The sequence below is a fragment of the Rhipicephalus sanguineus genome, chromosome 3 (assembly GCF_013339695.2).
Source record: "Rhipicephalus sanguineus isolate Rsan-2018 chromosome 3, BIME_Rsan_1.4, whole genome shotgun sequence".
In the NCBI taxonomy this organism is placed as follows: domain Eukaryota; kingdom Metazoa; phylum Arthropoda; class Arachnida; order Ixodida; family Ixodidae; genus Rhipicephalus; species Rhipicephalus sanguineus.
In genome coordinates this window covers 163,194,435-163,220,764 of record NC_051178.1, presented here as the reverse complement: position 1 = coordinate 163,220,764, position 26,330 = coordinate 163,194,435, and the positions used below count along the sequence as shown (strand labels likewise).

General features: G+C 46.2%; 1 protein-coding gene across 1 annotated transcript in view; it reads left to right on the top strand.

Moving 5' to 3' along the window:
* The first annotated feature begins 1,655 nt into the window (after positions 1 to 1,655).
* Positions 1,656 to 26,330, top strand: part of LOC119386050 (hemocytin-like) — a 93,872-nt gene continuing 69,197 nt past the window's right edge. The window contains exons 1-17 of the mRNA XM_049414208.1: positions 1,656 to 1,947; positions 2,599 to 2,624; positions 6,408 to 6,509; positions 7,386 to 7,577; positions 10,073 to 10,463; positions 12,435 to 12,616; positions 12,916 to 13,034; positions 13,144 to 13,309; positions 15,400 to 15,631; positions 17,139 to 17,427; positions 17,526 to 17,609; positions 19,295 to 19,601; positions 20,717 to 20,887; positions 21,844 to 22,069; positions 23,474 to 23,707; positions 24,451 to 24,576; positions 25,674 to 25,912. Of these exons, the coding sequence (XP_049270165.1) occupies positions 1,853 to 1,947; positions 2,599 to 2,624; positions 6,408 to 6,509; positions 7,386 to 7,577; positions 10,073 to 10,463; positions 12,435 to 12,616; positions 12,916 to 13,034; positions 13,144 to 13,309; positions 15,400 to 15,631; positions 17,139 to 17,427; positions 17,526 to 17,609; positions 19,295 to 19,601; positions 20,717 to 20,887; positions 21,844 to 22,069; positions 23,474 to 23,707; positions 24,451 to 24,576; positions 25,674 to 25,912 (3,181 nt within the window). The 5' untranslated portion in view covers positions 1,656 to 1,852. The remainder of the gene's footprint in view (positions 1,948 to 2,598; positions 2,625 to 6,407; positions 6,510 to 7,385; positions 7,578 to 10,072; positions 10,464 to 12,434; positions 12,617 to 12,915; positions 13,035 to 13,143; positions 13,310 to 15,399; positions 15,632 to 17,138; positions 17,428 to 17,525; positions 17,610 to 19,294; positions 19,602 to 20,716; positions 20,888 to 21,843; positions 22,070 to 23,473; positions 23,708 to 24,450; positions 24,577 to 25,673; positions 25,913 to 26,330) is intronic.

The window sequence follows — 26,330 nt, the reverse complement described above, 5'->3', positions numbered from 1 at the left end:
TCCTCAATTTAGGAGTAGATGAGTGAATACAACACATTTCCAGAGCCGGTCAGGAAAAGTCGACCTCAGGACACCTCTGGATATGAACCTTGGACTACCGGTGAGAAGGACAGTGGGGCAGTTACGGGGGAGGGGGGGGGGTGGTCGGCCTCAGGGGGGGGTTACAACCCCCGAAACCCCCCCCGTCGGTGCGCCACTGATATCAACTACATATTATGTTTCACGAAAACGGTTGCTGAGCAGCTAGAAAGTGTAAGCTGAGGTTAATAAAGGCATTTTATGGCTTACGTATTAACTACATCGGCATGTAGACATATTTATAAATAAAGTTTAAGTAAGGAGAAAGTTTAATGAACACAGTTCGTTCGTTCTGTAGATGCAAACATGCACATAAGCACATGCGAATAAGTTTGAGCTCAAACTTGGCCACAGAGTGCATATAGACCTGATCTCAGTTGATCACAAACTAACTCGCACGTGAAATACAGGTGCACATTTTCGACCTCGCCCACAGAACTCCCAGCAATCACTCACCAGACTGCATTTCGCAAGGTTGAGGATGAAGTTTAGGTTAATTTCGTCTTGAGGATCTCGGAATCACATTTAAAAGCATGCACGTGTGCGCACACAGAAGTAGTCGCGTGCAGACGCACACGCACACCGTGGCAAGCGGGCCACCATTCAAGGTCTATAGTCAAGTTTTGCATGCTTTCTTATATCAACTTGCATGCGTCAGGAGACTATTGAAATCTCGAAATGCTGTGGCTTGATTCGGCACACACGTTTAGTTATGATCCTCTCCAGTGATGTGGGCTGTGAATGAGAGATACACATGCATCGCAGATATACGGTGCTGCGATATTTTCTAATGATATATGCCGCCTATCGCAGCTGATAAAGTGCAGCGATTTACGTACAGCCACCGTCCTTTCAAAGGACCTAGAATTCGACGCCACCATCTGCATATTGAGATATTGAATAACACCCGCTGTTTGCCCCTGGCACGAATATATTCAACGGCTGTCGGCGCGCTCCATTATAGAGCGAACGTCAGCCACACCTTTCGGAATTCCGGTCTCGCATCCGGAACCGTTCAAGCGGAGATAAGAGGACACTGCGAACAAGAGGCCGCATGCATCAGTGCAGAGCTTTTCTTAAACATGAGCAACAAATCCGGCTTTATGAGAGGACATTCTGCTTCCCCTGACGTCAAGGCACCGAAGTTATACTCTTCAAGGTCATGTCGACGAACCCGATGCAACTCTTTCGTGAGCTGTCTGCGCGGATCATCGCGAACCCTTTGGCATATGCACACATGCACCGGTATCCGCGAGTTGCGCGCCGTGGTGGTATGCGCGTCTTCCTGCGATCTGTCGGCTCTGAGGCAACGCCGGAGAAGTCGCTCGCCGTGGTTGCGGTATCTGGCTTCCGAGGAGGCCACCCCGGTCTTCTTCTCTCCAGGAGGGGAGGTGCTCTTCCGGCCGTCCCTCGAGGCTCACGCATGCCGTCGATCAGGCCTGTCCAGGATATCGCGACGCCGGCAGCGGCGACGGCATATCCGTGGCGGATGATGCGCCATATATCTCCGCCATCTCGTCCGTCACAGCGTTTCTTTCACGGCGAGCTCCCGCAGTCCGTTGACAGGGACCGACCAGAGGCGGCTATCTTTGGGGACCCGTCGTCTTTGGCCGGTTGACGGCACGACTCGGGTTGCATCGTCGGCGTGTTTCGAGCTTGCGAAAGATACTCGTCGTTCCTCGGTGGCATGAGGACGCGACGGTAGCCGCTGCACTGCGGGGTCCGGGTCGTCGCGGTTCTTTTTTGCAGCCCTTGAGAGATTGAACGGGCAGTAATGTTCGCGCCCTACGGTAGGACGTGCCTTTGCTGGCTCCTGCTCGCGCTGCCGCTTCTGGGGGTCCTCGCAGAAGACAAATACCGGTTCTTCAGGTAAGCAGCTGTCGTGGATTGAGGAATCCCTCGTAGTTTCGGAATAGAAGCACAGCTCAAAGCGGAAGGCAGGTCGGTTCGCGTTTATAATTGGGAACCGTCGCAGTATAAGTGCCGCAGAAACACCAAGAAGGGCGCAGAAACACATTCTCTCTCTTGAACTGCGTGTATTCCCGATAATCATTAGCAAGCAGAATTTCTGGAATGAACTGTCGATATTGGTATTTTCATGATTCCGGCCAGGCAGTATGTACATACATCGCAGTTACCGCAGAAATAGAATGACTGAGCAGGTGATGGTGCGGAAATGCGATTATATGTGTATCGATGTATGGCTAAGATACTCAGATTTTATATTACAGTAGTCCAATACTGTCAGGCTCTCAGCGATGATCAAGGAGGCTCTCGCTCCGTCGACTCTTGGACTGAACCGAATATATTGAAGCCGTGCCCATTAATTTTCCTTTAGCTTGCAGAAAGATGCAAGCAAGAGTTTTTTTTTTTTTTCATTTAGTTAATCTTGAGATGGTGTGTACACGTCCTACGCGGCTGACAAGTTTAAGCATAAACACACTGGTGCTTTAAAAAGAAGATAAATAACGTACACTTCTTTACGTAACTTGGACTTAAGGTTTTCTTCTTATTTTTCAGGAAAACTGCCAAGGGCAAACATGACGGTAAGTCCCCAAAGCTCAGCAGGTGTCAATCATTAAACGTCAATTACGCCAGTAATTAAACATGTATCTTTCTGTATCTTTCGTTTGCACCAGATAATGCTACATTTAGCGAATTTCCGCTGAATCAACGATTAACTGCTACAAAAAAGAGCATAACATGCTACCATAACTGCGAACTTTACACAACGCCAATATATTTTGGTGGCCGGCTGCGGACACATGTGCGTGACATCCCGCGTGGTAGCCGCAATTGCGTCTGGTAGAAGCGCGAAATGAACCAGTCTTAGTGATAACTTGCTGCCTACTGTAGAAGGAAACAACTTGCCCGACATCTCTGAATTTGATATGGTCACACACCTTCGACGATTGCTTCAATCTTATGTATGCTTGGAACACCGCAGGACTGGCTGCGGATCCTTGCCCTTCGAAATCTTTGATGGTTTGCACAGGTTCACGATTATCGCGCCGTTGAGTCTGCGTAAGTAATCACTGGGGCAGATAAAGTGAACGTTCACATAAAATTAATTATCAGAACATTTGATCATTATAATGATAATCGTCTGTCACTGTACACTGCAAAAGGAAGGACTTTTCCATTGATCTCCACTTACTTTTGTCTTGCTCTAGCCGACTAGCATATTCACTAATTTTACCACAGCGACCAATCCTCTGTTGTCTTCGACTGAGTTTCTCTCTCGCTGGCACCACTTCTGTAACACCAACCAAACAAAAAAAGAAAAAAAAAGAGGGAAAAGAAAGAAGGGGCACCCTGTGATTACATTTAGGTGCGCTTAAAAAAAAACCCCAGGTGGTCTAGATTAACATAGAGCCTCCCACTGCGGCATGCATCTACGCGATACCGCGGTTTTGGCCCGTAGAACCATACTACTTAACGAAATATTTTGTGCCCTATATACATTACATGCCTAATCATGCAGCTGCATTAACACGTGGATGGGCGACATCGTTTCTGCAGCCACCCTCTGTTCTCTATATAGTCTATAATGCAGCCAAATATTCAGGCCCCAACTGTGGCAACCTCTAGTATTTAGCGGAAACTCAGTTAGGGCAAGTTTTATGTCTGGTTAAGCGTACGGAAGGGGGAGGGGAGGGGGGGGGAGGGGCTGTCGCCCGAATGCTTGTACTTTTGTATTGCTCTTTCTTCGCACTTGTCCTCGCACTGTAAACGATGCGGGTACAATCCGCTGTTTAGCACAGCTGTATACTCGGCAAGTCTAAGGAGACATTGGCCAGGCAGATTACTGAAGCTGGGCAGATTAAAAAAAAATTAAATGTTGTAGGGGTTCATGGCTGTCTGCTCCAAAGAACGTCGTCGGAGACTGCTGGGCAACTAGAACATCATTTCTTAGTTAAAGCAGACTCGACTGTTAGACAGGGTTACCGCAAAGCTACTGGCCCCTACAGAAGAACTGGCATTTTGGCGAGTTGGATTCTGTTAAACATACTGAGTGGATCAAGCAACTGTTGTTGTTTGAATAAAGAACAGGCGTAAATAAAAGATTTGCAAGGTGAAACACATGTCCGCGATAGTTCCATGCAGAATGGGCGTTGTTTACCAGGTGCCTTTCTCCTGTGGCCACGTTTACACATGCCAAACGGGCCGCTGTTTGAATATTAGATTACTTGAACATAAGCGCTCCCTATAGTAGATAAACCTTATTCCCATCTGGCTAGACGCTATAATGAACATGGGTGTACAGCGATATTTGCAGACACTGTGTGTATTTTTGCGCATGTATCAGGCTATCAGACAAGTTATGGAAGCTTTTTACATTCACAATAAAAAGGGCCCTATTTGTGTAAGCATACCTTCTATAGCCCTGCATGACAGAGAAATTTCCTTCTTAAATAGTTTTGTCATGTGATGCAGTTTGTTCATGGTTAGTCTACCTTTAATCTTTTGCATTTATCCTCAGTTTGACGTCATAGGCGTGTGGTCGTGTGGTTATAGGTTGTGCTTTAAAATATGTGTTTATGCGCTAATGAAGTTCGTTATGAGAACAGCGCTGGTGTTCGTGTCTCTTCTTTACCTCTATCCTTGTTGCATCACACTGAACCCACTTAATATGTTGGCCCCTAACCTTGGCAACGGCAGAGCGCACACCACGTGCACGAACACCCCCCGAGACAGTCTGTCGGCCACTACCCCATGGCTGCCCGTAGTCCCTTCTTATATGTTCTTGCTGACGCGTGGAACATGCGCACTGCCGTCGGATCATGCCTCGTGTTGTAGCCATTGGGGGCGAGGTAATTTATCGGCGGCGATTCCCACAAGGTATATAAGCGCTGTCCTGTCAAGTTCTTACATCTTCGAACTTGGCCAAGCGACTATGACAGAAATGTCGCGTACCACGCAAAAGTGACCAACTACCACGCAAGAGTGACCGACTGATTCTATGTGTGCTGTGTCATGTGCTATCTTTCTATCTTTCTCTCTCTCTCTCTCTCTTTCCTCTCCATCTTTAAATCTCCCCCACCCTGTCCCCATGTGTAGGGTAGCAAACCGGATGTCCTATACTGGTTAACCTCCCTGTCTTTCCTTCTCTACTATTTCTTCTCTCTCTTCTCTCGGTCCTCGTTTTATGTGCGCTTAAAAGCATTGTGCTTTAACATGAATGTTCATCAACTAGCCCATCTCACCGTCTTGTTGCAGTATATAAGAAGTTGGTGGCCCATAGGTGTGGCTCCGGCTACTTCTCTTCTCTTACGAAATAGTTTGCATCGTAAAGTTCTCAATAACCGTAAAACAGTACAAACGTTACACGTGAATGGACATTCACATTCTTAATCCCGGTACTACTATGTAATTGTCCACGCATCAACAATGTTCACAACGTCATGAATGTTAACACACCCGAAACGTCCACAAAGATACGAGAAACGCATGAAAACACGGGAAACATGTGACGAGAGGTATATATTAATAATTAACGATGCGAACAATAATTATCTGGTTTAGTGTCTTACTGATAATTCTGATTCTTCTAAAAACTGTACTAACGCGCGCGCAGCGATAATTTGAAAAAGCTTCCGTTCGCCATGAGCCCAAAATTTTTGCTAATGATAGTGGCCCTTTAACCAACCTATTTAGTTTTTCTAAATACTTCTTAACGGGGATTAGTGTGCACTCAACCACGTGCATCTGTATTCTTTCTGTAGCAGATAAAGAAATAGGCTTCCTCAATAGTTAAAATGGCGGTCATTAATAACTTCTGATAAAAAAGGTTTTATCAATGGCTACGTTGGTCCTGAGTGGCAATACCTAATGATAGGTTTCGCTGCACATGCGCGAATCCATGCTCTCGTGCGCGGCTTTCAATCAATCAATCAATCAATCAATCAATCAATCAATCAATCAATCAATCAATCAATCAATCAATCAATCAATCAATCAATCAATCAATCAATCAATCAATCAATCAATCAATCAATCAGGTTATTTCAGACATACATGCACAATGTGAAATATATCCACGAGGTAAGGCTTGAAGGAGACTCGTATGTCTCCCGACGAGGCGTTCACCCCGTACTTACATGTCTGACAGCCATGGGCAAAATCATTAAAACCATGTTAATTATAAAAATAATTACAGTGCTCATTACACAGTATGCAAACAAGAATGAACACACAAAAAAGCAACACTGGAACACGAATATTTCCAATAAACATCAGTTGTAAAATGCAGAGCGTCTGTCCTGTCAATTCCTTTTCGTTCCTGCGGTCTGTCTGCTCACATAAAATTTTGTATTGCTGTCGTGCAGAAATAGAAGAAACCTGCAGCCAGCCGTGCCAGAACGGAGGCAAATGCTACAAGGAACGATGCGCATGCACACACGGTTTCCGTGGACAATACTGCGAATATCGTAAGTACAACTCGATCACGACGAAATCCGACACGTTCTTCTTGTGTGTAAATATGCGGCTTTCAACGTCGCACGAAGCCGTGCAAATGTCGACTTGCCTTGTCTATCTACAGCTTGTATTCGATGAGTCAGTCAGTCAGTCAGTCAGTCAGTCAGTCAGTCAGTCAGTCAGTCAGTCAGTCAGTCAGTCAGTCAGTCAGTCAGTCAGTCAGTCAGTCAGTCAGTCAGTCAGTCAGTCAGTCAGTCAGTCAGTCAGTCAGTCAGTCAGTCAGTCAGTCAGTCAGTCAAGTCAGTCAGTCAGTCAGTCAGTCAGTCAGTCAGTCAGTCAGTCAGTCAGATAACTTTATTTGAAGGTCCTTCGAGTTTGTGGAACGAGCAAAAGGCCCCACCTAGGTGATGGCCAGGAGTTCTTGAGCCCTGGCGGCTTCCTCAGCCCACTGGAATGCCCAAAGTTTATCTTCAAGGACAAAGCTGCGCAACACAGTCTCACAGCGCACGCGGAGGCGATCGCTAGAAGCCGCATCCCAAATATTGTTTGTTATCCCTTGACATTCCCAGAGTATGTGTTCAAGAGTAGATCTGTCTTGCATATGTCTGAATAAATGAGGCAGATGGTACAAGAGTAATCATTAGTTGGATGAGATGAGTCATCACAAAGACACAACATGACGTCATTGGTGACGCCATGTGACATTTTGCTCTTAGCACCATTTGATGTGTCTGTAAGGCCATGTGACGTCATACCATTCATGTTCACGCCACCGGACGCATCGGACGCTTGGCACCGGATTTTTTTAACTCATGAGGCATGTAAGGCTTTCGCCTTGATAATGCTTAATAAACTGCTGCCCATTTAACACGTTCCTCCTTGCGCAGCCATGTCGCTGTGTGACCTGCAGAGGGCTGGCTTCCACGGGACGTCCCAATGCAACCACACGCGGCTGGCCAGTACCTGTGTCCTCGAGTGCAACCGGGGACTGAAATACGAATACCTGCCGCCCACCAACGTGTACAAGTGCAGCGCGGCGGGAGAGTGGTCGCCTCCCGACCTGCCCCGTTGCGTCGATGGTCAGTGCATAATATCTGCGTCATTAATCCCGAGTGTATGTGGCCGTTTTAAAGCGAGCAATTTTTTTTAATCTTTCGTCCGCTTTCGTGGTGTTCTAAAGCTGGCATAGACTTTCACCCCCGATAAAAGAGGCGCTGTTGTAAAGGGGCACATTTTCTGGCAGTATTAGAGTTCGTCGTCGAACGCCAACTGTTATATTTCCTTGAGACGCACGCATATATTTACATAATCCTCGCTGACTTTTGCACAACTTTTATTGAATAAAATAGCATCGTAGGTCTGCTTCACACTGCCTTTAAATGAATATGATGCTAATGTCTAGCATAATTTCTGATCTAATTCAACTGTCGTAATTACTCCATTATTTTCGGCACTGAACAATTTTAGCTATATATAGCTGTTGGCTCTTGTCAGCTAGTGTAGGTTAATGTTTTGATAATGTTGGCTATTCACTAGTCTATTAGCAACATAGTCTTCATTAAATCAAAAAGCAGTGATCGCGTTGTGTACCAACAAAAACAAAATTTATCTCACATGCATAGACGGTTTTTAGCGCGTTATAGTCAAGCGTCTATAGGGTGGGGGAATCTGTGCTTTTATCCTCATTTTCCAGTGTCGCCAGTACACGAACAAGAGCTTGTGTACTGATCCGATTGTCACCATGCTTACCAGCGCGCAACTGTGTAACTTGGTGTATTCATAATTAGCGCTCCCTTTTCCCTTCTCCCCCCCCCCCCCTTTTAGACATTAGCAGGGACGTGCCATTAGTGAATGTTTATTTTGACGGCAGTTATGAACCGCGCAGATAGAGGTGGATTTACACGACAGACCGAATTCCGCGGTCGAGGTACGTGTCGCACAGTGACGACGAAGCTGATAAGCTGCTGTCGGCGCAGTTCAGTCGTTCAGTCGCGTCAAACTTGTCCACGCAATCTGATCCATCGTGCTCGTCCCGCTTAGCAAATGCTTTAAGGTCGCGGTTTCGTCTTTACTCGTTCCTCTCGGTCATGTGTCACTCTTATCACTCACTGCCCACGGCCACTAAATCCCATCTAATGCCTCTGGATACACTTGAATTTTTTTTTTAAAGATGAGTGTAGACAGGTAATTCAATCGCATTGGTAACGCAGTCCGAGTGCCGCGCTGACCGCTGACGAAGGGCGACGAACGCGAAAAGCAGCAGCGTCGGAAAGATCATCGCTAAAACAGTGTTGTACTGTTGGCCATTGGAGGGCGAATTAACCGAACCGTTTTCACAGAAATGAAGCTAGGCGAGTGGGGAGTATAGGTCATGTTCGGGGCATAGGCGAGACAGGAACACAGCCGCGTTGTAGGACAGGAAGTGTGACGACATGAGGCCTAATGAATGTAGAACGTTCAGTCGTTCTGTTTACTCCTCCTCCTTTAGTGTGTACGCGGCACTTAAAATCGTTCTAAGCGTATACATGTTACTGGATAATATGAGAAGCATCCCTAAGAAGGGAAACAGAAAAAGCAACAGCACCCACATTCACAATAACGTCTTACACTTGTTCGTACGCAAAAAAAAATCATCTGATACTTATCATGGGCATTACCGAAGGCTACTGGCAAATGACAAAGTTCATATACGAAAGAAAAGCTTCGTGATTTCAACCCGATACCCCAAAGATTTCTTTTTATCTTGACGATCGGTGGTGATACCTCAATGAACTTGTCTGCTAGAGTGTAAGCAAACGGACAGGTACCGAATTAGGTTTTAACGTACATTCTATTTGATTACGCATGTCCAAACTGACGGACGATGGCAAGTTGCTTTCTGGATCTGCTTTATGCAACCTTTGTCCCTAAAGTTGCGACACTGAGTCCATGAAAAAAAAATATGTTTAACATTGAAATCACTTGTGCAGCACCCCATTTACAAAGAAACGTGCGTGAAGCCATGTCAAAATTCGGGCGCATGCAGAAATATGATTTGTACGTTAGTGTACGTTGTATCCTTCCTACATGTATATAATGCTGACTTCGTGTCATTAACGTCTTTCCCAACCATTAATACTACTCGTGTTGTCCAGGTGCTAGCCGTAATCCAAGACAGTTGTACAGTCAGCCCAAATTTCTTCACTTTCTCTTTTTAATTATCAGCATATACTATAAAAAGCATTTACTATAAAAATGAGAGAAAGGCTTAATCATGGTAGTTATTACCTTAGCGTTTCACTAAAGCCTCGCACTACATCCGACGTAAATGAGTGATGTTTCACAAACGCAAAGCGGGATTTGGCGTAGCCAGATTTTTTTTTTTTTTTTGGGGGGGGGGGCGGTGGAGACGGGGGTGTTCAGCCACCTTTTATGTATGTTCATGCGTGCGTACATATGCAAAATTTGAAAATCTCGTCAAGGAGAGTGTTGAAGTCCCCCACCCCTCCCCTCCATCGTTTCACCCCGCTACGCCAATTAAGAGTGCGTTTAATAATTTCACCTCGCTCATATCGGCTGTTGGGTGACCTTGCAGAGACTCAGGAGCGGCTCAAGAAAAAGGCTGGGTCACCACCTCGCAGGCCGTCCAGCGGCACATGCGCAGTCTGGGGCCGGGGCCACTACAGAACTTTCGACGGATCACTGTTCAGCTTCCAAAGCCGTTGCCGACACCTGTTGGCCCACGAGTGTCGCGGCGACACGTTTAGCGTGCACGTGGGTGACAGCCAGTGCTCGAACGACAGCGCGAGCCTCTTCTGCCGACGCAGCCTGGACGTCTACGTCGAAGGGCTCCGCTTCGGCTTCGAGCTGGACCCGCCGCGAGTGACGCTGGGCAATGCCTCCGCGCGGATCCCCACCACGCTAGAAGGGCTGCGCGTCGACTACGTCGCCGGAAGGATCGTGATCAGCAGCCAGCTCGGATTTACGTAAGCGGAACTTCAGTTTAGCTCGGCGGACGATGTCATTCTTAACAGGGTCCTGCAGCACTTTTCCAAGTAACCATCAAATGGCTTCATTAAATGAATTTATTGCCTCACCTCACGAATCGACCACCGTTGAAAATTTTTAGAATCTGCCAAGAGCCGAGTTACAGAGAATTGTCGCACGCCGCAATTGCTTTCTCTCTTCTCTCGTCCCGACGAGTGCGCTGGAAGCTAAGCAGGGAGGATGGAACGGGAGAAGTTACGTCACGTGCACGTCATGACCTTGAGCGCTTTTCTTTTTTTTTCATCGAACGCGAGGCTTACTTTCAGTGTCATCGCGAGCGCGAGCGCGGGCACGTGGCGCCCTCTCACGGCGGTCACGGTAACTATGCAGCTCACGATGCTCAAAGGAGCCAATAGCCGTGAATTTGGGTATATGGCACCATCTGTAGAAAGAAGAGGAAACGATTTCTAGCTGACGTTGAGAAATAATTGTAAATTCCAGGCCGCGTACTGCGCCATAATGTTTGGCTCGCATGTTCTCAACAGCCTTGACTGTATCGATCGGTAGCGTTTCCTGACCATGCTGAAAAAGTATTGCAGGGCCCCTTTAAGATGCAAGGAAACAATGTGTGATTGACAAGTGGTGTTTCCAAGTCCCGTGAGCATATTAGAACAACCAGAACATACAAGAAGATAGCGGAGGGAAAGCTATATAAGTTGGAAGACAGAACACAGTGTCGTGCTCTTTTTCTTTTTTGTGCAAAAATGTTCCAAATGCCGGATGAACGCATCATTGTAAAGGTTTACTCTGGCTCCGTCACGGTGGTCTAGTGGTTATGGCGCTCGACTGCTGACCCAAAGGTCGCGGGAACGAATCCCGACCGCGGCGGCTGCATTTTCGATGGAGGCGAAAATGTTTGAGGCCTGTGCACTTAGATTTAGGTGCACGTTAACGAAACCCAGAAAGTCGAAATTTCCAGAGCCCACCACTACGGCGTCTCTCATAATCATATCGTGGTTTTGGGACGTTAAACCCCAGATGTTATTATTGTAAGGTTTGCTCTGACTTAACACAACAATTATCAACAAAATAACATAGACGTTTCGATAGACGTTTTGCGTGACATATACGTTTTCTGTTAAGGTTGCATGACACACTATGAAGGGCTAGTTTGTGTTGCTTCATGTTACAATGAGCATCGCAACCGGAACGGGGCCAGGGAAAGGGTAAAAAACAACAACAAAAACATTATGCAGCGTTTCATTAGGGATAGTTTAATAGCAACCAGCCCGTAAATGCGTGCTGTTTCCAAGTTAACCAGGTAACGCATAAGCGAGACGATCGTATCATACTTGTTTTTCGTTGAAAACTGGCCCCAAACATTACATGTTTGTTGGTGTAGTCGCATTTGACGAAATGATGTCATGTACTATTTGGGTATCGTAAAGGCATTGTTCACATAACGTCACTTGTCGATTTCAGGTGCGTGCCCAAAGGCAGTCAATGAAATATATATATATATATATATATATATATATATATATATATATATATATATATATATATATATATATATATATATATATATATATATATATATATATATATATAATTGGGCGGTCTTGTAGGTTCTGTAGATAATCATATTGTGCCAATGCTTCTGTTAAAATATGCGATTGTATCTATATGTGTCCCGCTGTATTTTCCTTTTATTTCGCTACGACTTTAGTTAAGGTCGCTGCTTCTGAGGTACACCGCAAGATACCCGTAAAACCAAGAAGAGAGGGTCATTGCTTAGCGGAACTTTCTAAAGCTTCCTTAACAGATCATCCCGTGTAGTAGGCACATATTCGCGCATAAATGAAAATTAAAAGAAACAATGAGTGAGCTCCTACACGAGACGTTTATTATACACGCTCTCTATTGTACAGATAACAATTACGAAATCATATGCGGCTCTCCTCATTCAGCGTCACATGGAACGGCGAAGACTTGGTCGAGGTTTCCGTGGATGCGTCCCTGAAGGGAAGCATGTGCGGTCTTTGCGGCCAATACGACGACGACCCGACGAACGACTTCGTCAACAGCCATGGTCGACAAGTCACCTCCAGGTCGGCTTTCCTGGACAGCTGGAAGAGGAACGAACTAGAAGGTTAACACTGGCTTTTTTTCCGTGAATCCGAATTTTTTCGATAGCACTCCATGCAAATGAAATATAAAACTCAGTTCTCGTGAGCTCTCGGTGGGTTCCAGGCAAGCAGGAAAATCTTGCAGAGCTTCACTCGGAGCGGTTCTTTCACAATAGATGACCCTCTGTCACGACTCACGCACATGTATTAACAAGAAATTTTCACTCTTTAAGCAAAACATGAAATATTTTTTACGACTTATTGACTAATTTCAGGGGGTGTAGTGATTGAGCAGATTTTTTGGCACCATCTTTTACCGCAGAGGACTGCGAAGACATTTTCTTCGATCCTTCCAACGAACACCCAAGCGAAGAACTCGTACTCGAAGCGAGGAGGCTGTGTTCCAGGGTCACAGACAAGAGGTTCGCGGCCTGTCACAAGGTAAGATGCCAAATTTTTTTTTATCGCTCGACGCGCGGCTAAATGCCACGTTCCACATTGTGTGATATACTGACACTGTCCCTTCGGCGTTCAATTTTTTCCCCTCTAGGTGGTGGATCCGAAACCTTACGGCGACATGTGCCTCGAAGATTACGTGTCCTGCCTGGGCGATCGCTCTGCGGACTGCCGCTGCAGCGCACTCGCCGAGTATTTCCGAGAGTGCGAGCGTCTCGGAGGCAAGCTCGAGTCCGTCTGGAGGAGACACGACTTCTGCCGTAAGACTCTTCTGGGAGACTATTTTGACACAACACTACCTTGACCTGACCCAAAACGATGGTCTAACAGCACATAGGAGACCAACGACAGTACGGGCGCTGAATCGAAACGTGTGTTTTGTGTGGTCTGATGCCGCTGTAGTACAAAATAGCCGATGGTGTGAAATAAATGCTAGTTAGGAGTTCAGCGCTCGTACTGCCGCGTGTGTTTATTTTCGTCCTAGTCATCTGACTACAATGTCAGAACGCTGTGTGCTAGTTACCCTTATTACACTTGAGCATAGGTCGGCAAAAAAATTGGAGCTCACTCAGAATCACTCAAGAAATTGATTTTGCTCTGAGGGCTCACTCGGACACACACTGACCAAAATTTTCCTCAACCGGGCTCACACGGACTCAGACTCACTACTTTTTCTCAACCGAACTCGCTCACACTCAAATTCACCAACATATTACACAGCCGGACTCATTCAGACTCAGACCCCCGGCTTCACCTCAGTCTGAGTGGGCCTGAGTGAGTCGACTCATGAGTCCGTTGGAGTAAAATTAGCTTTTTCGGTCATTGTGCCAATCCTCTTTAACGCCAATATCTCACATAATCAGTGCTCTACCATACGCCTTTTGATCTTGTACTTTCAAGTACGAGCTATCATCAATATCATATATCATCAGTATCAATGCAGTAAGAACATTTTTATGAAATACATGACTCACACGAGATATTTTATCAAGAACTTCCCATGAAGGAGTTTGCGAGGGGACGTCATAGCACCCCTTCCCCTATTTCACTCCTCTGATCAATAATTATTGAGGTGGAACATGAACGCTAGTGTGCTGAGATATGTGTGAATAGACTTCAGTATAAACGTAAGCCAATATAATAAGGCTAATATTAATGCTGACGATGAGTCGATAGGATCATATAAGTCAGCAACAAAAGGTGAAGCTTACTCGGACTCACTCAAGAAACATATTTCGCGCTTAGGGCTCACTCGGACTCAGACTCACCAATATGTTCCTCAACTGGACTCTCCCTGACTAAAACTCACTAAAATTTTCTTCGACCGGACTCACTCGGAATCAAACTCACCAAAATATTACTCACCAGGACTCACTCAGACTCAGACTCACGGCCCGGTCTGAGTCTGAGTGAGTCGACTCATGAGTGAGTTTGTCGACCTATGCACTTGAGTGAATGCAAGGGTTTGACGCACTCATCTTGTCTTCGTCTGTATATGCACAGGTCTTGGCTTAGCAGAAAGACATATCTGAGGTTTACATTTTAAGGTTACATAGTAGGGCGGTTGCCTAAGGAGTTAACTGACTGTTCTGAAAGGAACACGAGTTAGGACTACTTGAAGAGAAAAAAAAGAAAGAAATACCAAATAAAATGAGAGGAATACCAGGAAAGTTTGGTGGCAGCATAACAGTAAAGAGAGAGGGAGAGATGCATTAGCATTACCTTAATTTATCTCTAATTACTTTCAATAATCTTAATGAGTAACATTTAGCAGGCATTACTCAACATCAACCGACAGCGCTGGCATTATATGAATAAGCACTGTATGCTTGACGCAAACTTGTGAAATTTTTGCCATCGCGTCCATTCTGATGTCAATGCAATAAGGCAAAAAGGCAAGCCACACGATATCCCGTCACAATCCGTTGTTTGCAAGTACAATACACGAGTCTAGGCCGGTGAATCAAAGTGTAGTTTTGTGAGCCTCGGGCCCAGTTGAAGCACAGCCTATCGGAAAAGCAGTGAAAGAAAAAAAATATTGTATTGTAAAAAACAAATGTATTGGTACCAAGCGACGATGTCATGTGATGACGGTATCATGTGACGTCACGATGTATGCCGTAATGATGACGTCGCAAATTTTGACGATTTGTGACGTCATGAGGACGTCATGAGGCGACGTCATAGCGTGATGATTTTTTGCATCGCTCGTGTTGATGCCGCTGACGCGGGATGCCGACGGCGTTGGCGGCCAATTATCGTGTTTGATGAGGCATCTAAGGCTCTCGCTTTAATAGTGATTGGTCCGTTAATAGTGTTCTCCTTCCGTTTCTTCTTTTCTACGGAGCAGCCGCTCGCTGTCCTGCTGGCATGGTGTACACCCAGTGCGGGGCATCGTGCACGCGCACGTGCCGTGACCCGGACGCGTCGTGCGAGTCCCGGCCCTGCGTAGACGGCTGCCACTGCCCGGCCCGGACGCTTCTGCACGACGGACGCTGCGTGCGTCGGGAACAGTGCCCGTGCTCGCTGCACGCCAAGGAGTACAAGCCCGGCTCGCTCGTCAAGCAGGAATGCAACAGCTGGTGAGCGCAAAGAGAAGCCGCAAATGAATTGGAATGACAAATAAGTGTAAACATAGCGAGTTAACATACGTGTCCAAATTGAACTATCAGAGAAACAAGGGAGATAAGTGAGAGACGTGCGAACCGTATGACTGCACGACGGGAAGATGTCCTTTCTTGGTGACAAGGAAAAAACTCACAGAGTCCCTTATGCATTCACTTGACACTACTTGAATGCGAAAGCCATCTTCTTCTTCGTAGTAGTAGATGTATTGATTCTGCCCCGTCACCCTCCGAAAGTTTGCGCGCCTAGCGTGGTTTCACACTGCCTCCGTGATCTGCGCACGTTTGCCTAAGCTACGATGCCATGTGACGACGGCATCATGTGGGACACGTCACGCCAAAATATGTGACGTGATGATGTGATCATATGGTGACATCATCATGCGATGATGATTTTTGGCATCACTCGTCCCCAACGCCGCGGGACGCCGACGCCGACGGTCAAATTTCGCGTTTGATGAGGCATTCAATAACTGTCAGTCCCTTCTGAATAATGTATTTACATTTATTTACCGTATAAGCGGCTCACCATACTTTTACGACTTTGTAAAATATGTCTTTCCGCTTTAAAACAGGGGCCACAATTCAATGGAGAGAGAACGTAAAAACGTTGCTCTATTTATAGATTCTGGGAAGCGTTGAAGAAACGCGAGTTATCTAAAACAATTCGTAATTTTAATGTTACGACGTTTACTACTGCCGTAGTGTCGCCCTCATTTGCCCGCGTACATAAGCACTCCTGACATGTCAGCATCGCCTGCATAAAGAAGGGACTTGCTGAAATGGGCTTCTCCTTACAATGAAAGTTATTGCGGAGAAGCCAGCTTTCAAGGCATCTGGTATCCTCAAAAGTGTCGTCGTTATCCAAACCTTGCTATCTCTCCTTCTAGTATATCTTTTACCTAGTTTTTCGCATAAACCCTACCGCTCATAAATCTGGTTTAATGCAACGGGAAATTTAAACGAATGGCACATCACGAGTGCCCCACGAGCATCACGCACTGTCACAAGCCGTTACTCAATCTTATGGTCCAGTTGCCGCACAGAAATCAATCAATCAATCAATCAATCAATCAATCAATCAATCAATCAATCAATCAATCAATCAATCAATCAATCAATCAATCAATCAATCAATCAATCAATCGGAAGCCATCAGTTGATTTTTGCGGGCTCATAAGCTGTTATCTGTTGTCATGTTAGGTGGTCACTTTCCGCTTCAAACTTACTGTGCATTTGTTTTTGTTTTCTTTTTTTTGTGAGTAAACACGTTTCACAAACTTGGGTGTTTGCAACTCTCGGAAGGTAAATTATGTGTGTGAATATGCAGTGAGAATGTCTCCAGCAGCTTTTGTACAGTTTGGCTAATTTCTCACGGCTCCCTGTACAAATGTCTGCCAGCGTACGCTTTTCCTGTGCTTGCATTGGGTACATGCCGCATCGCCGTATTCTTGATCCTATGCAGCGAGTGCAGAGAAGGAGAGTGGCATTGCACCACGAAGGAGTGTCCATCGCGGTGTGTGGCCAACGGAGACCCCTTCTTCTCGACTTTCGACGGCAAGACTTTCGAGTTCAGAGGACGATGCCCGTACTACCTAGTGCGATCGCAGAATTTCAGCATCGTCCAAGAGACGGGCCACTGCCACGATGTCAAGGTGCCGTCCGGAAAGGGTTCCAGCGAGAACGCCCTGGACTGCTCCAAGATGACCACTGTGACCTTCGCAGACAACACCGTCATGCTCGCCCACGAAAAGGTGAAGAATGATGTGCGATGGCGACTCGTCGTGCGTACCTTTTCTTAATTTTACTTGGCATTATAAAACGATTGTTGTTTTCTCTTCTAAACTCGAAGGTATTCGTGAATGGAGAAAAAGTGGAGCTTCCATTTTCTAGCGACATCGTGGTCGTATACAAGCCATCCTCTGAAGTAACACAGGTGAGTGAAAAGACATAAACAACATAAACACCTATCGCACATGATTACATAAACATGCAACGGAGAACTGCCGTCTAGTGTATGTTTAAACGTGCTGCAGTGGCAAAATTCATTGCACAGAGATGAATCACGTATCGCGAATAACACGTTGTTATTACGGAATACGGAAGTGAAGGAACGCGTTCTATTATTAAAGACGATAGTCTTTCTTGGGGAACTTAAACGCAGAAATTTTGGTCTGTCTTTCTGTCTGTCTGTCTTTCTGTTTGTCGGCACGTCCCTCGATTCAGCCACTCGGCCAAAGTTGAACCACTTGCCCAAGGGCCAGCCGTCTTGAACTGGTACGGCTGTTCATACTTGTGAACGTTGTCGATCAAAAAGTAAATATCATGCATATCTGAGGTGCAACATCACTAGGTAAGTATTAGGTGGCGTGTTCCTTTAATAGAAAATGCATACATACGTAATTTTAAGGACCCTAGTTTCTTAAGCTGCGCTGAAAATGCATAAGAATGGAAGCTTGAGCGAGTTGGTATGCGTTCATCTTTGTTGAAACAGCGCTCACTAGACGACGACGAAGGAAAAGAAGGCACAGGACAGGCGCTGCCTGTCCTGTGCCTTCTTTTACTTCGTCGTCATCTAGTGAGCGCTGTTTCAACAAAGCTGAAAATGCGACTGCGCTGAAATTTGCCTTCCTCCGTGCCCTTCGCACGAGCTCATTGTTTTGTTTCGGTTTCGGTTCTGTATTGCACTGTGCGAATGCCATGGGTTGGTGTTGAAAAACTTTAGTTTTGAGAAGGCCAAGAAAGTGAAAAAAAATATTTAAAAAATGAAAAAGCAGCGTTGTGGGCGGCCTTCAGGCTGCCGGTCGTGGGCGCCGCTCTGGCGTTCCTGTTTTACCCAGGCGACGTATAAATAAAAGAGTGTGTGGAGAGTACTCGTTGAGTGCGGACGTTTCTCTGCAAAGGTCTTCGCCTGCTGCTGCGCCGGGACTACCAGCACGCAACACAGCACTCATGTTTCCCGACGTATTGCCAGATGGCGTCCATATCCCACACAGCGCCTCTTCTATCGTCTTTACACGACATTTGCAGCGAAGCACGCAGATACGCGGCCAATTTTTTTTAACGATTGAAAGCTACTCTTATATTGTTCGGCGAGCGTGTTTGTAGTTACTCGATTGTTGCATGACTGGTGGGTTGTGACCATGCATCATGCGTAACGTGACCGCCAGAATGGTGTAGGGAAGGAGTGACATGAATCTTTGCGAATTTTATGTCTCCCGAAAAAAAATCGAAGAAAGCGAAAAAAAAGGTTTCAAATAATAGTGAGCTTTAGCAAGGCATTTCGCGCATATTAAACGACCATGCTGACCTTGAATCGCTTTATATTGTGGGTGGGAATATCAGCCACTGCAGTCACGATGTTGATGAAAAGGTGAGGACGCAGCCCAAGGTAAAGAAAAAACCTTACCTTTTGATCAACATGAACCAACTAGCCCAACAACATGTTTTACTAAGTCACGGTGGGCCGGCTAGATGCTGTTGAAACGTGCTAGAACTTGCTGGAAGCTGTCAGGATCTTGTTGGATGCGAATTCCAGCGTAACAAGTCGCTCGACATAGCGCGCGGTGTTCTACTGTGCGCCTCCCGTCTTCAGATGCCTATGGTTCTCATACACTTCAGGCCTCGTTCTCCAACGGCATCGTGCTGCAATGGAACAGAAGGGGGCGCCTTCACATCGACAGCCCCGCAAGCTTGAGCGGCCAACTGCAGGGGCTGTGCGGCACAAACAACCGGAACCAGAAGGACGACTTCCTCACGCCGGCTGGCGACGTGGAAGGAAGCGTGCGCGCGTTCGTCGACAAGTGGAAGGTGGACGCATCTTGCGACGAAGAAGATGGCGTCGAGGAGCACCCTTGCGAGCGGTCGCCGCAGAGGGCATCGCGGGCCAAGGAGCTCTGCAAGGAGATTCACGGGGATGCCTTTAAAGGTGTGTATTCATGACTTGGTTGAGTTGGTTCGTACTCGGAGAAATGCAGCACGATTTGGACGAACACAGGAGACACAGACGAGTGTTGTCTGTGTCCACCTGTGTCATCTGTCTTCGTCTAAGTCGCGCTGCATTTTTTTGCAGTGTATTCACGACTTGCATTGGTTGCCCGAACGCGCCTATTGCTAGCGCTGGCCATAATAAACAATAACTTCGCTAGCAGCAAGACTGATAACGATCTGGTCTTGAAAATTTGGTATTATGAAATTATTTTGTCAGCTAAGATTATTGTTGAACCACTGACAGAGATCGATATTTCACTGATATTTTCTTCTTGTCTTGCTATTTTCCTGCTCATTAATTTAATTTCAAGGTTTCTTATACTGGTACATTCCATACACGCTTGTGTTGATGATAATAGACATGTACCAACGCAAAACAGAAGTAAACGAAAAGGAAAGCTACCGCGATCGTGACCGTGCAAATGCGCTTTTTCTATATACGATATCACTGAACTCTCGTGTTTTGTGTGCATGTATAATCTCACTGTACTACACATATTCTTCACGGCAGGTCTTACTGCTCTTTTTTTTCTCTTCCCTTTTCATCTGAGGAAAATCGCGGTCTAGAGGATATTACTTGTAGCCGATCTTCCTGCGTCTTCTTTAATCTCTCTCTCCCCCTCTCCCTTGTTTTCACGTTTCGTGGCTTTGGCGGCCTTTGTAAACATGCCCATTATAAACAATTACCTGACCAAGTATCCACATTGTTTAGTGCTGACACTGCACTAGCTTACGAAATTTCCCGTATACGTGTCAACGAATCACAGCCATTTTTATCTTGTGGCTGATGCGTGCTGTATCACTCTTAGGCAGCTACATTGCCCTTCTCGTGCGGTAAGCGTTGTACACCTTGAAGAAAGTTTCTTCCCCTGATTACATCAGGAATAGCGAATAATTACATCGGCGGCAACAGAAAGAGAATACACTATTACAGAATATAACGCTAGCTGTGTCTCGTAAAAATATCGTGATAGAAACTGCGCATGAGGTACGCAAGCATAAGCAATTAACGGTTTCCGCTTGAACCGCATTCCGGTTGCGTTATCGTCGCAGAGTGTCAGCAGCTGGTGGACCCGGAGCCGTACTACAAGGCGTGCCTGCATCAGACGTGCGCCTGCCGAGGAACGCTGAAGGATTGCGTCTGCCCGTCGCTTGCCGAGTATGCGGCCGAGTGTGCCCGAAAGGGCCGCCTCACTCAATGGCGCCGCCACGTGTCCCTCTGCAGTGAGTTTCTCGAACATCCATTTTCGCTTTTTCGTATGTGGCTTGAGCAGCTTATACCGACTGAATTTACGCTACATGCGGTTCAAATTACTTCTCTAGTGGGTGCTTGAAACGTCACCAGCAGAAGTCGATATATTTTGCCTTGATGTGTGCTTTATATAAGAGTACGACGGTGAAATATGGAAACTGGAAACTGGCGTGCTGAAACGCTAGCAGTGTTTTATTCACGTGAAATAACGAAATAGCAGTAAACAAACAATATCGTTGCCAAGTATCGCTCGCAGGGACTGTCTGCTTATGACTTCTTGAACAGTGAACGTCGAGGGGCTATTATTATGAAACTTTTTTTTTAGCTGATATCGCGGTCAAGGCAAACTATTTTGTTTAGTATGCTAGTACTACAACTGAAATTTGCAGAATTATATACGCACTGCTCTAGTTATGGCAGTCGATCAGCCTAAAGATGAAGATAAAAAGGTTCGTTAGTGGTCATGTGTATAATTATCTTCCGAATCAAAGTTCATTTCAGGAAAATTCAGCGTTTGTAATTTATTACTACATCATTATCTATCGCCTAATAAGCTACCAATCAGCTACCCTTACAGAGTAGCCTATTTTAACCTTTCTTAACGGAGCTAGAACGTAGGATACAAATAATCTTTTTATTTTTTTGCGTGAAAAAAATTAGACAGGAGAGAAAAAACGATAGCTTGAGAACAAAGGAAGCGTTTAAAATATTGGCAGCGCTGACATTCCTACGACAGCGGTTCTGAGAGGCGCTCGCTTTTGTGGTGCGTCGCGCGACACCTTGTGCAATTAAGTAATCGTGCGCCGCTGTGATGTGACCTGCCAACATGGGTACATGAAATCCATGCTCCTTTATAATAACCTTTCAACAGCGACACGCTGTCGTTATGCCTGGCTAATCATGCAATTTGATGCCGCACATTCCATAGGCATGAGATGTCCCAGTGACATGAGGTGGACCGAGTGTGCGCGGCAGAAGAGCTGTTTCGAAGTGGCGCTGGGCGAGATGGCAAACTCGACGTGCGTTGAAGGCTGCGTATGCAAGGACGGCTACGAAAAGGACCATCTGTGCCTGCCGGCTGACTACTGCTCGTGCCTCCACAAGCATAAGCTGTACGCCCCGGGCACCATGCACAAGAGGAACGGCCAACTATGGTAAGGCTGAAGGTGCGTTGGCGGGATGGTTGGTCAGCATCCATGATTGAGTGAGTAAGCGCAAGTTGACGAGGACGAATATAAAAAACAGAGACACAGCGCTACTTTCAAGTGACAATTTCATTTCCGCATCGTACGATAACTATATACCGAGCGAATGGAACTAACAGAGACAAGAACGAGCATTCACTGGTGCAAATCGTTGAACCGAACACATGTCCAAGGCAAGATCAAAACGGAACAACAGTCACCGCGACAAAGCAAGGGTTAAGTCGCGCTTACTCGCTCTATCATGGATGGCAAGTCAGTTGTGTGTATGGCAGTGTAAACAGCCAGCAGTAAACCACTCATTCTGCAGCTGTTTCAATCAACGACAACCTGTCATATCTCCGAGAGCTGTAGATCTCTTAGATTCTCGTGTATTTTTCAGCGCAACAAGATGGGCGTCGTTATCTTGTTGTACCTACCATGCACAGCAAACGCAAACCCAGCGCGATTGCCTTTTCTCGATAAGTAAAGCGGTGTCAATACAAGAGAGAGAGAGAGAGTTTAATGAAAGCTGATGTGATCAGCGCTTAGAGCAATGTGCGGGGCTTGATACCTATGGTTGGATGCATGAATATACACCAAAATAGCAAAAAATATAGAGAAAATACCTAGTAAAGGCCAGGAACATGTTCGCGCACTGTAGTTGTCTCGGTGCGTACATGTAAGAACTCAAACAACGCTTATTAGATAACGCGTGGGGGGTGCTTGAATTGTTGAAGACGTCACGCAGATAGGACTAAAGCCAACACAAACAATCGAGAATACCGGTAAAGGAGGAGTGAACACATGCTCTTTTCATGCTGTCGTCACTGCGTCCTTGACTTGCATCTTTTTTTTTTTCTCTCTATGACTTAGATCATTTCGGTTTCAGAGCGCGATGACACGCTCTGAAACCGAAACAATACGCAAAGACAAATGAACGCGACTCTTGCGTCGGCTAAGGAAGGTTCGCGGAAAATAAATGATGTAGCTTTATAGCATTGAGCAGCTGGCATAGGGATAAGAGCTCTTCATCTCATTAACCCACCTTCACCTTGCGAGTTCCTGCGGAACTGATTTTCTGTTGTGTGCGTTCAAAATTTTTAGCTTGCCATCCTCCAGGATAGCTCAGACGGTAGAGGTACCGACCTTGTATATTGTTGGTCCCGGCTTCAATCTCAAGACCAGTACGAATTTTTCTTCAGCTGCGAAGACCTCCTTTTCAGAAATTCGTACGGGTTTCATTCTGTACCTTCGTTCTAGAATGGCGTAGTGACAACATCTCTATTTCAAGGGCCATTCGGTCTGAGTGTAAGTGCAGAGCACCCTTGTGTTCTTGACGACTTCCCTCCTTTTCCTGTTGTCCTTCGGCTGTAGCGAGTGCGACAACGGCGAGTGGGACTGCTCTGATGAGGAAGGCGGAACTGGGGGGCACTTGCCCGACTCGCCGGCACCAAGAATCTTCGAAGAAGAGACCTCGTCTCAGCAATGCGCCCACGACGAGAACTCCGAGTACACGCAGTGCCTGGACGCCTGTCCCCTGACCTGCGACAACGTGAACGCCGCTCTGTCGTGCGGCGTCAGCAACAACGAGTGCCAACCCGGCTGTCGGTAAGACTTCACGGAATGCGGTGGCGATAAGCTGCAGGGTACCAAGAAGTGAAGATAAAGAATGGTTGTGGGTCGGTCGCTAGTCGGCACACGTTGTGAGCCCGAGACTAGAGAGCTAGGTCGATGCTAACGAGGTCCTTAAAACGAAACTTGTCTTTCCTCCACTTCGCTCATCCTTCCGCCTTTGCGCTATCAAGTCTGTCCTATATCACATTACGGTACTCTATCGCTTTACAAGAGAATTCTATTGCCAAAGTCACAACTAAGAAGAAATTCTACACAGCAATTGCGTTACTTGCTTTTGTGATGACGAAACCTGCAAGGGCATCTGTACTGTTTATAGAAATACCAAAGCATTGGCCTGTTAACGCTCATTTGCATAGGTACACGTCAAAAGGTTAAGCAGTTGTTCATCTTTCACTGCACTTTCAATGTACCCTAAAGCTTGTCTTGAGCTAATTTGCATGCAAGAGCATTGGCTTCAAAAACTGAACTCGCACTGGAAAATTCCAAAACGGACCTCTAACGTCGAACATAATCTAAAGGACAGGTATTGACTTTGAATTCTATGCGCGATTGCCAATTGCTCAGTGAATTAAGAAAATAACAATAAACTTCTACTGCTTACACATGTACATGGATGCATCCCCTTTATAGCTTTCTGAGGTATTTGCTAAAAATGAGCTGACTGTTGGCTTTCCTGTGTCACTGGTAAACCAATGCCATCTTGTACGCCTCCGCAGATGCAAACTTGGCTTCGTACTGCAGCCGTCGACCAACAGCTGCGTCCCTCAGAGCGAATGCGGCTGCAAGCACGGTGGTAAGATATTCCCGCCGAGCTCAGAGATTCAAAGGGACTGCAACAAGTGGTAAGTGATAAAGAGATTGTTTTGTACTGAGAATTCTTAAATGTGGTGATATCCCTCAGCGTCGTGAGCGGAAACGAAAGGATGAAGGGGTGACAGCCCCAGACTGTGCCACTCACTCACTCACTCACTCACTCACTCACTCACTCACTCACTCACTCACTCACTCACTCACTCACTCACTCACTCACTCACTCACTCACTCACTCACTCACTCACTCGATCGATCGATCGATCGATCGATCGATCAATCAATCAATCAATCAATCAATCAATCAATCAATCAATCAATCAATCAATCAATCAATCAATCAATCAATCAATCAATCAATCAATCAATCTTTCAGGCAAAGCAGAGACTCGGCAAAACTTTTAAACATCGGAAGAAGAGAGGACGAAAGCAGAAACACACAGAGACGCAGACGTTCCTGCTTTCGACCTGTCTTCTTTGCAGAGTTTAAAAATTTTGCTGAATCTATGAACCGACTAGGCCGGGGGTCTCAAACACGCGGCCCGCGACCCGCACACGACTGTCTTCGCCGCACATTTTTTTATTTTCTCAATAAGCATGTTCGTGAGATACACAGGCATGACTGGTCTAAAGCATTGTTTTCGTGAGGCACCCCATGTGGTCAGAATGTGTTGAAACATAACCATGAGACAAATGCTATATTTCAGAATTGGCGTCCAGATTTTAGTCATGTTGGAGATCTGTATCGACATGTTGGAATCCTGGCACCAAATCTTCAGAAATGAGTTCAAAAGACCCGTATATGAGATATTGGAAAGGCCTTCTTTCAAATGGCAACGTTTGCTGACAATTTGTACAAACTACCCCCCCCCCCTCTCCCACTCCTACCACTTCGCTGCCCCCGCCCTTACGGGACTAAATTGCGTGACTGTGGCCCGCTGGCTGAGGTGAGCTTGAGACCGCTGGACTAGGCCAACAACATACCTTGCTAAAGCAGAGACGTCAAGCTAAATGACTTTCAAATTTTATGGCGCACTAATTTCTGCTACGTGCTTCATTTCCTATTAGGAAAATAAAAGCTGACATAAGGTTTAAGTGTATGTGCTTTTTTTCCTTCTCCTGGCAACAGTACGTGCAGTGGAGGCCTATGGGAGTGTGACAAGAAAGACTGCCCCGGAGTGTGCACCGCTTGGGGCGAGTCACACTTCAACTCGTTCGACGGCCACATCTACGACTACCGATCCGACTGCGAACTGATGATGGCCAAAGGGAGACTGTCCGACGGCAGCCAGTTCGAGGTCACCCTCCAGAGCATGCCCTGCGCTGCGGGAGACAACGTCTGCAAGAGGACGGCCAGGATCGTTGCCCGTGAGTTGTCGGACGCGCGTGACGTTACAGGCGACGTTTACGCTATCGTTGCAACACACTGAAAGTCTTACATGACGATATAGCCGCTAGTTGGCGCACATTATGTACAAGCTACGTGAAGTATGCGTTAGCGTGCCGCAAGTGTATAGCTTTGCCAAAAGAGACACTCCTCGATCACGTAAGTAAGCGATGTGATTTCTGAAATTTTCTTCCCCCGTTTCATCAACATCGGGTTATTTGTACGGTTATTTGCACCTGCAGGGCCTACCTGACCAATTTTTTCTTTCACCGCTATGCTGAGATGCCGGCTCAGTACCTTGTTATCATAAACGCACTACTTCTTCAGTTCTTGTCCAATTCACTACTTGTTTATAAACGCACTACTTGCGCACTATTTGCTTATAGTTCTCTTTGTCGT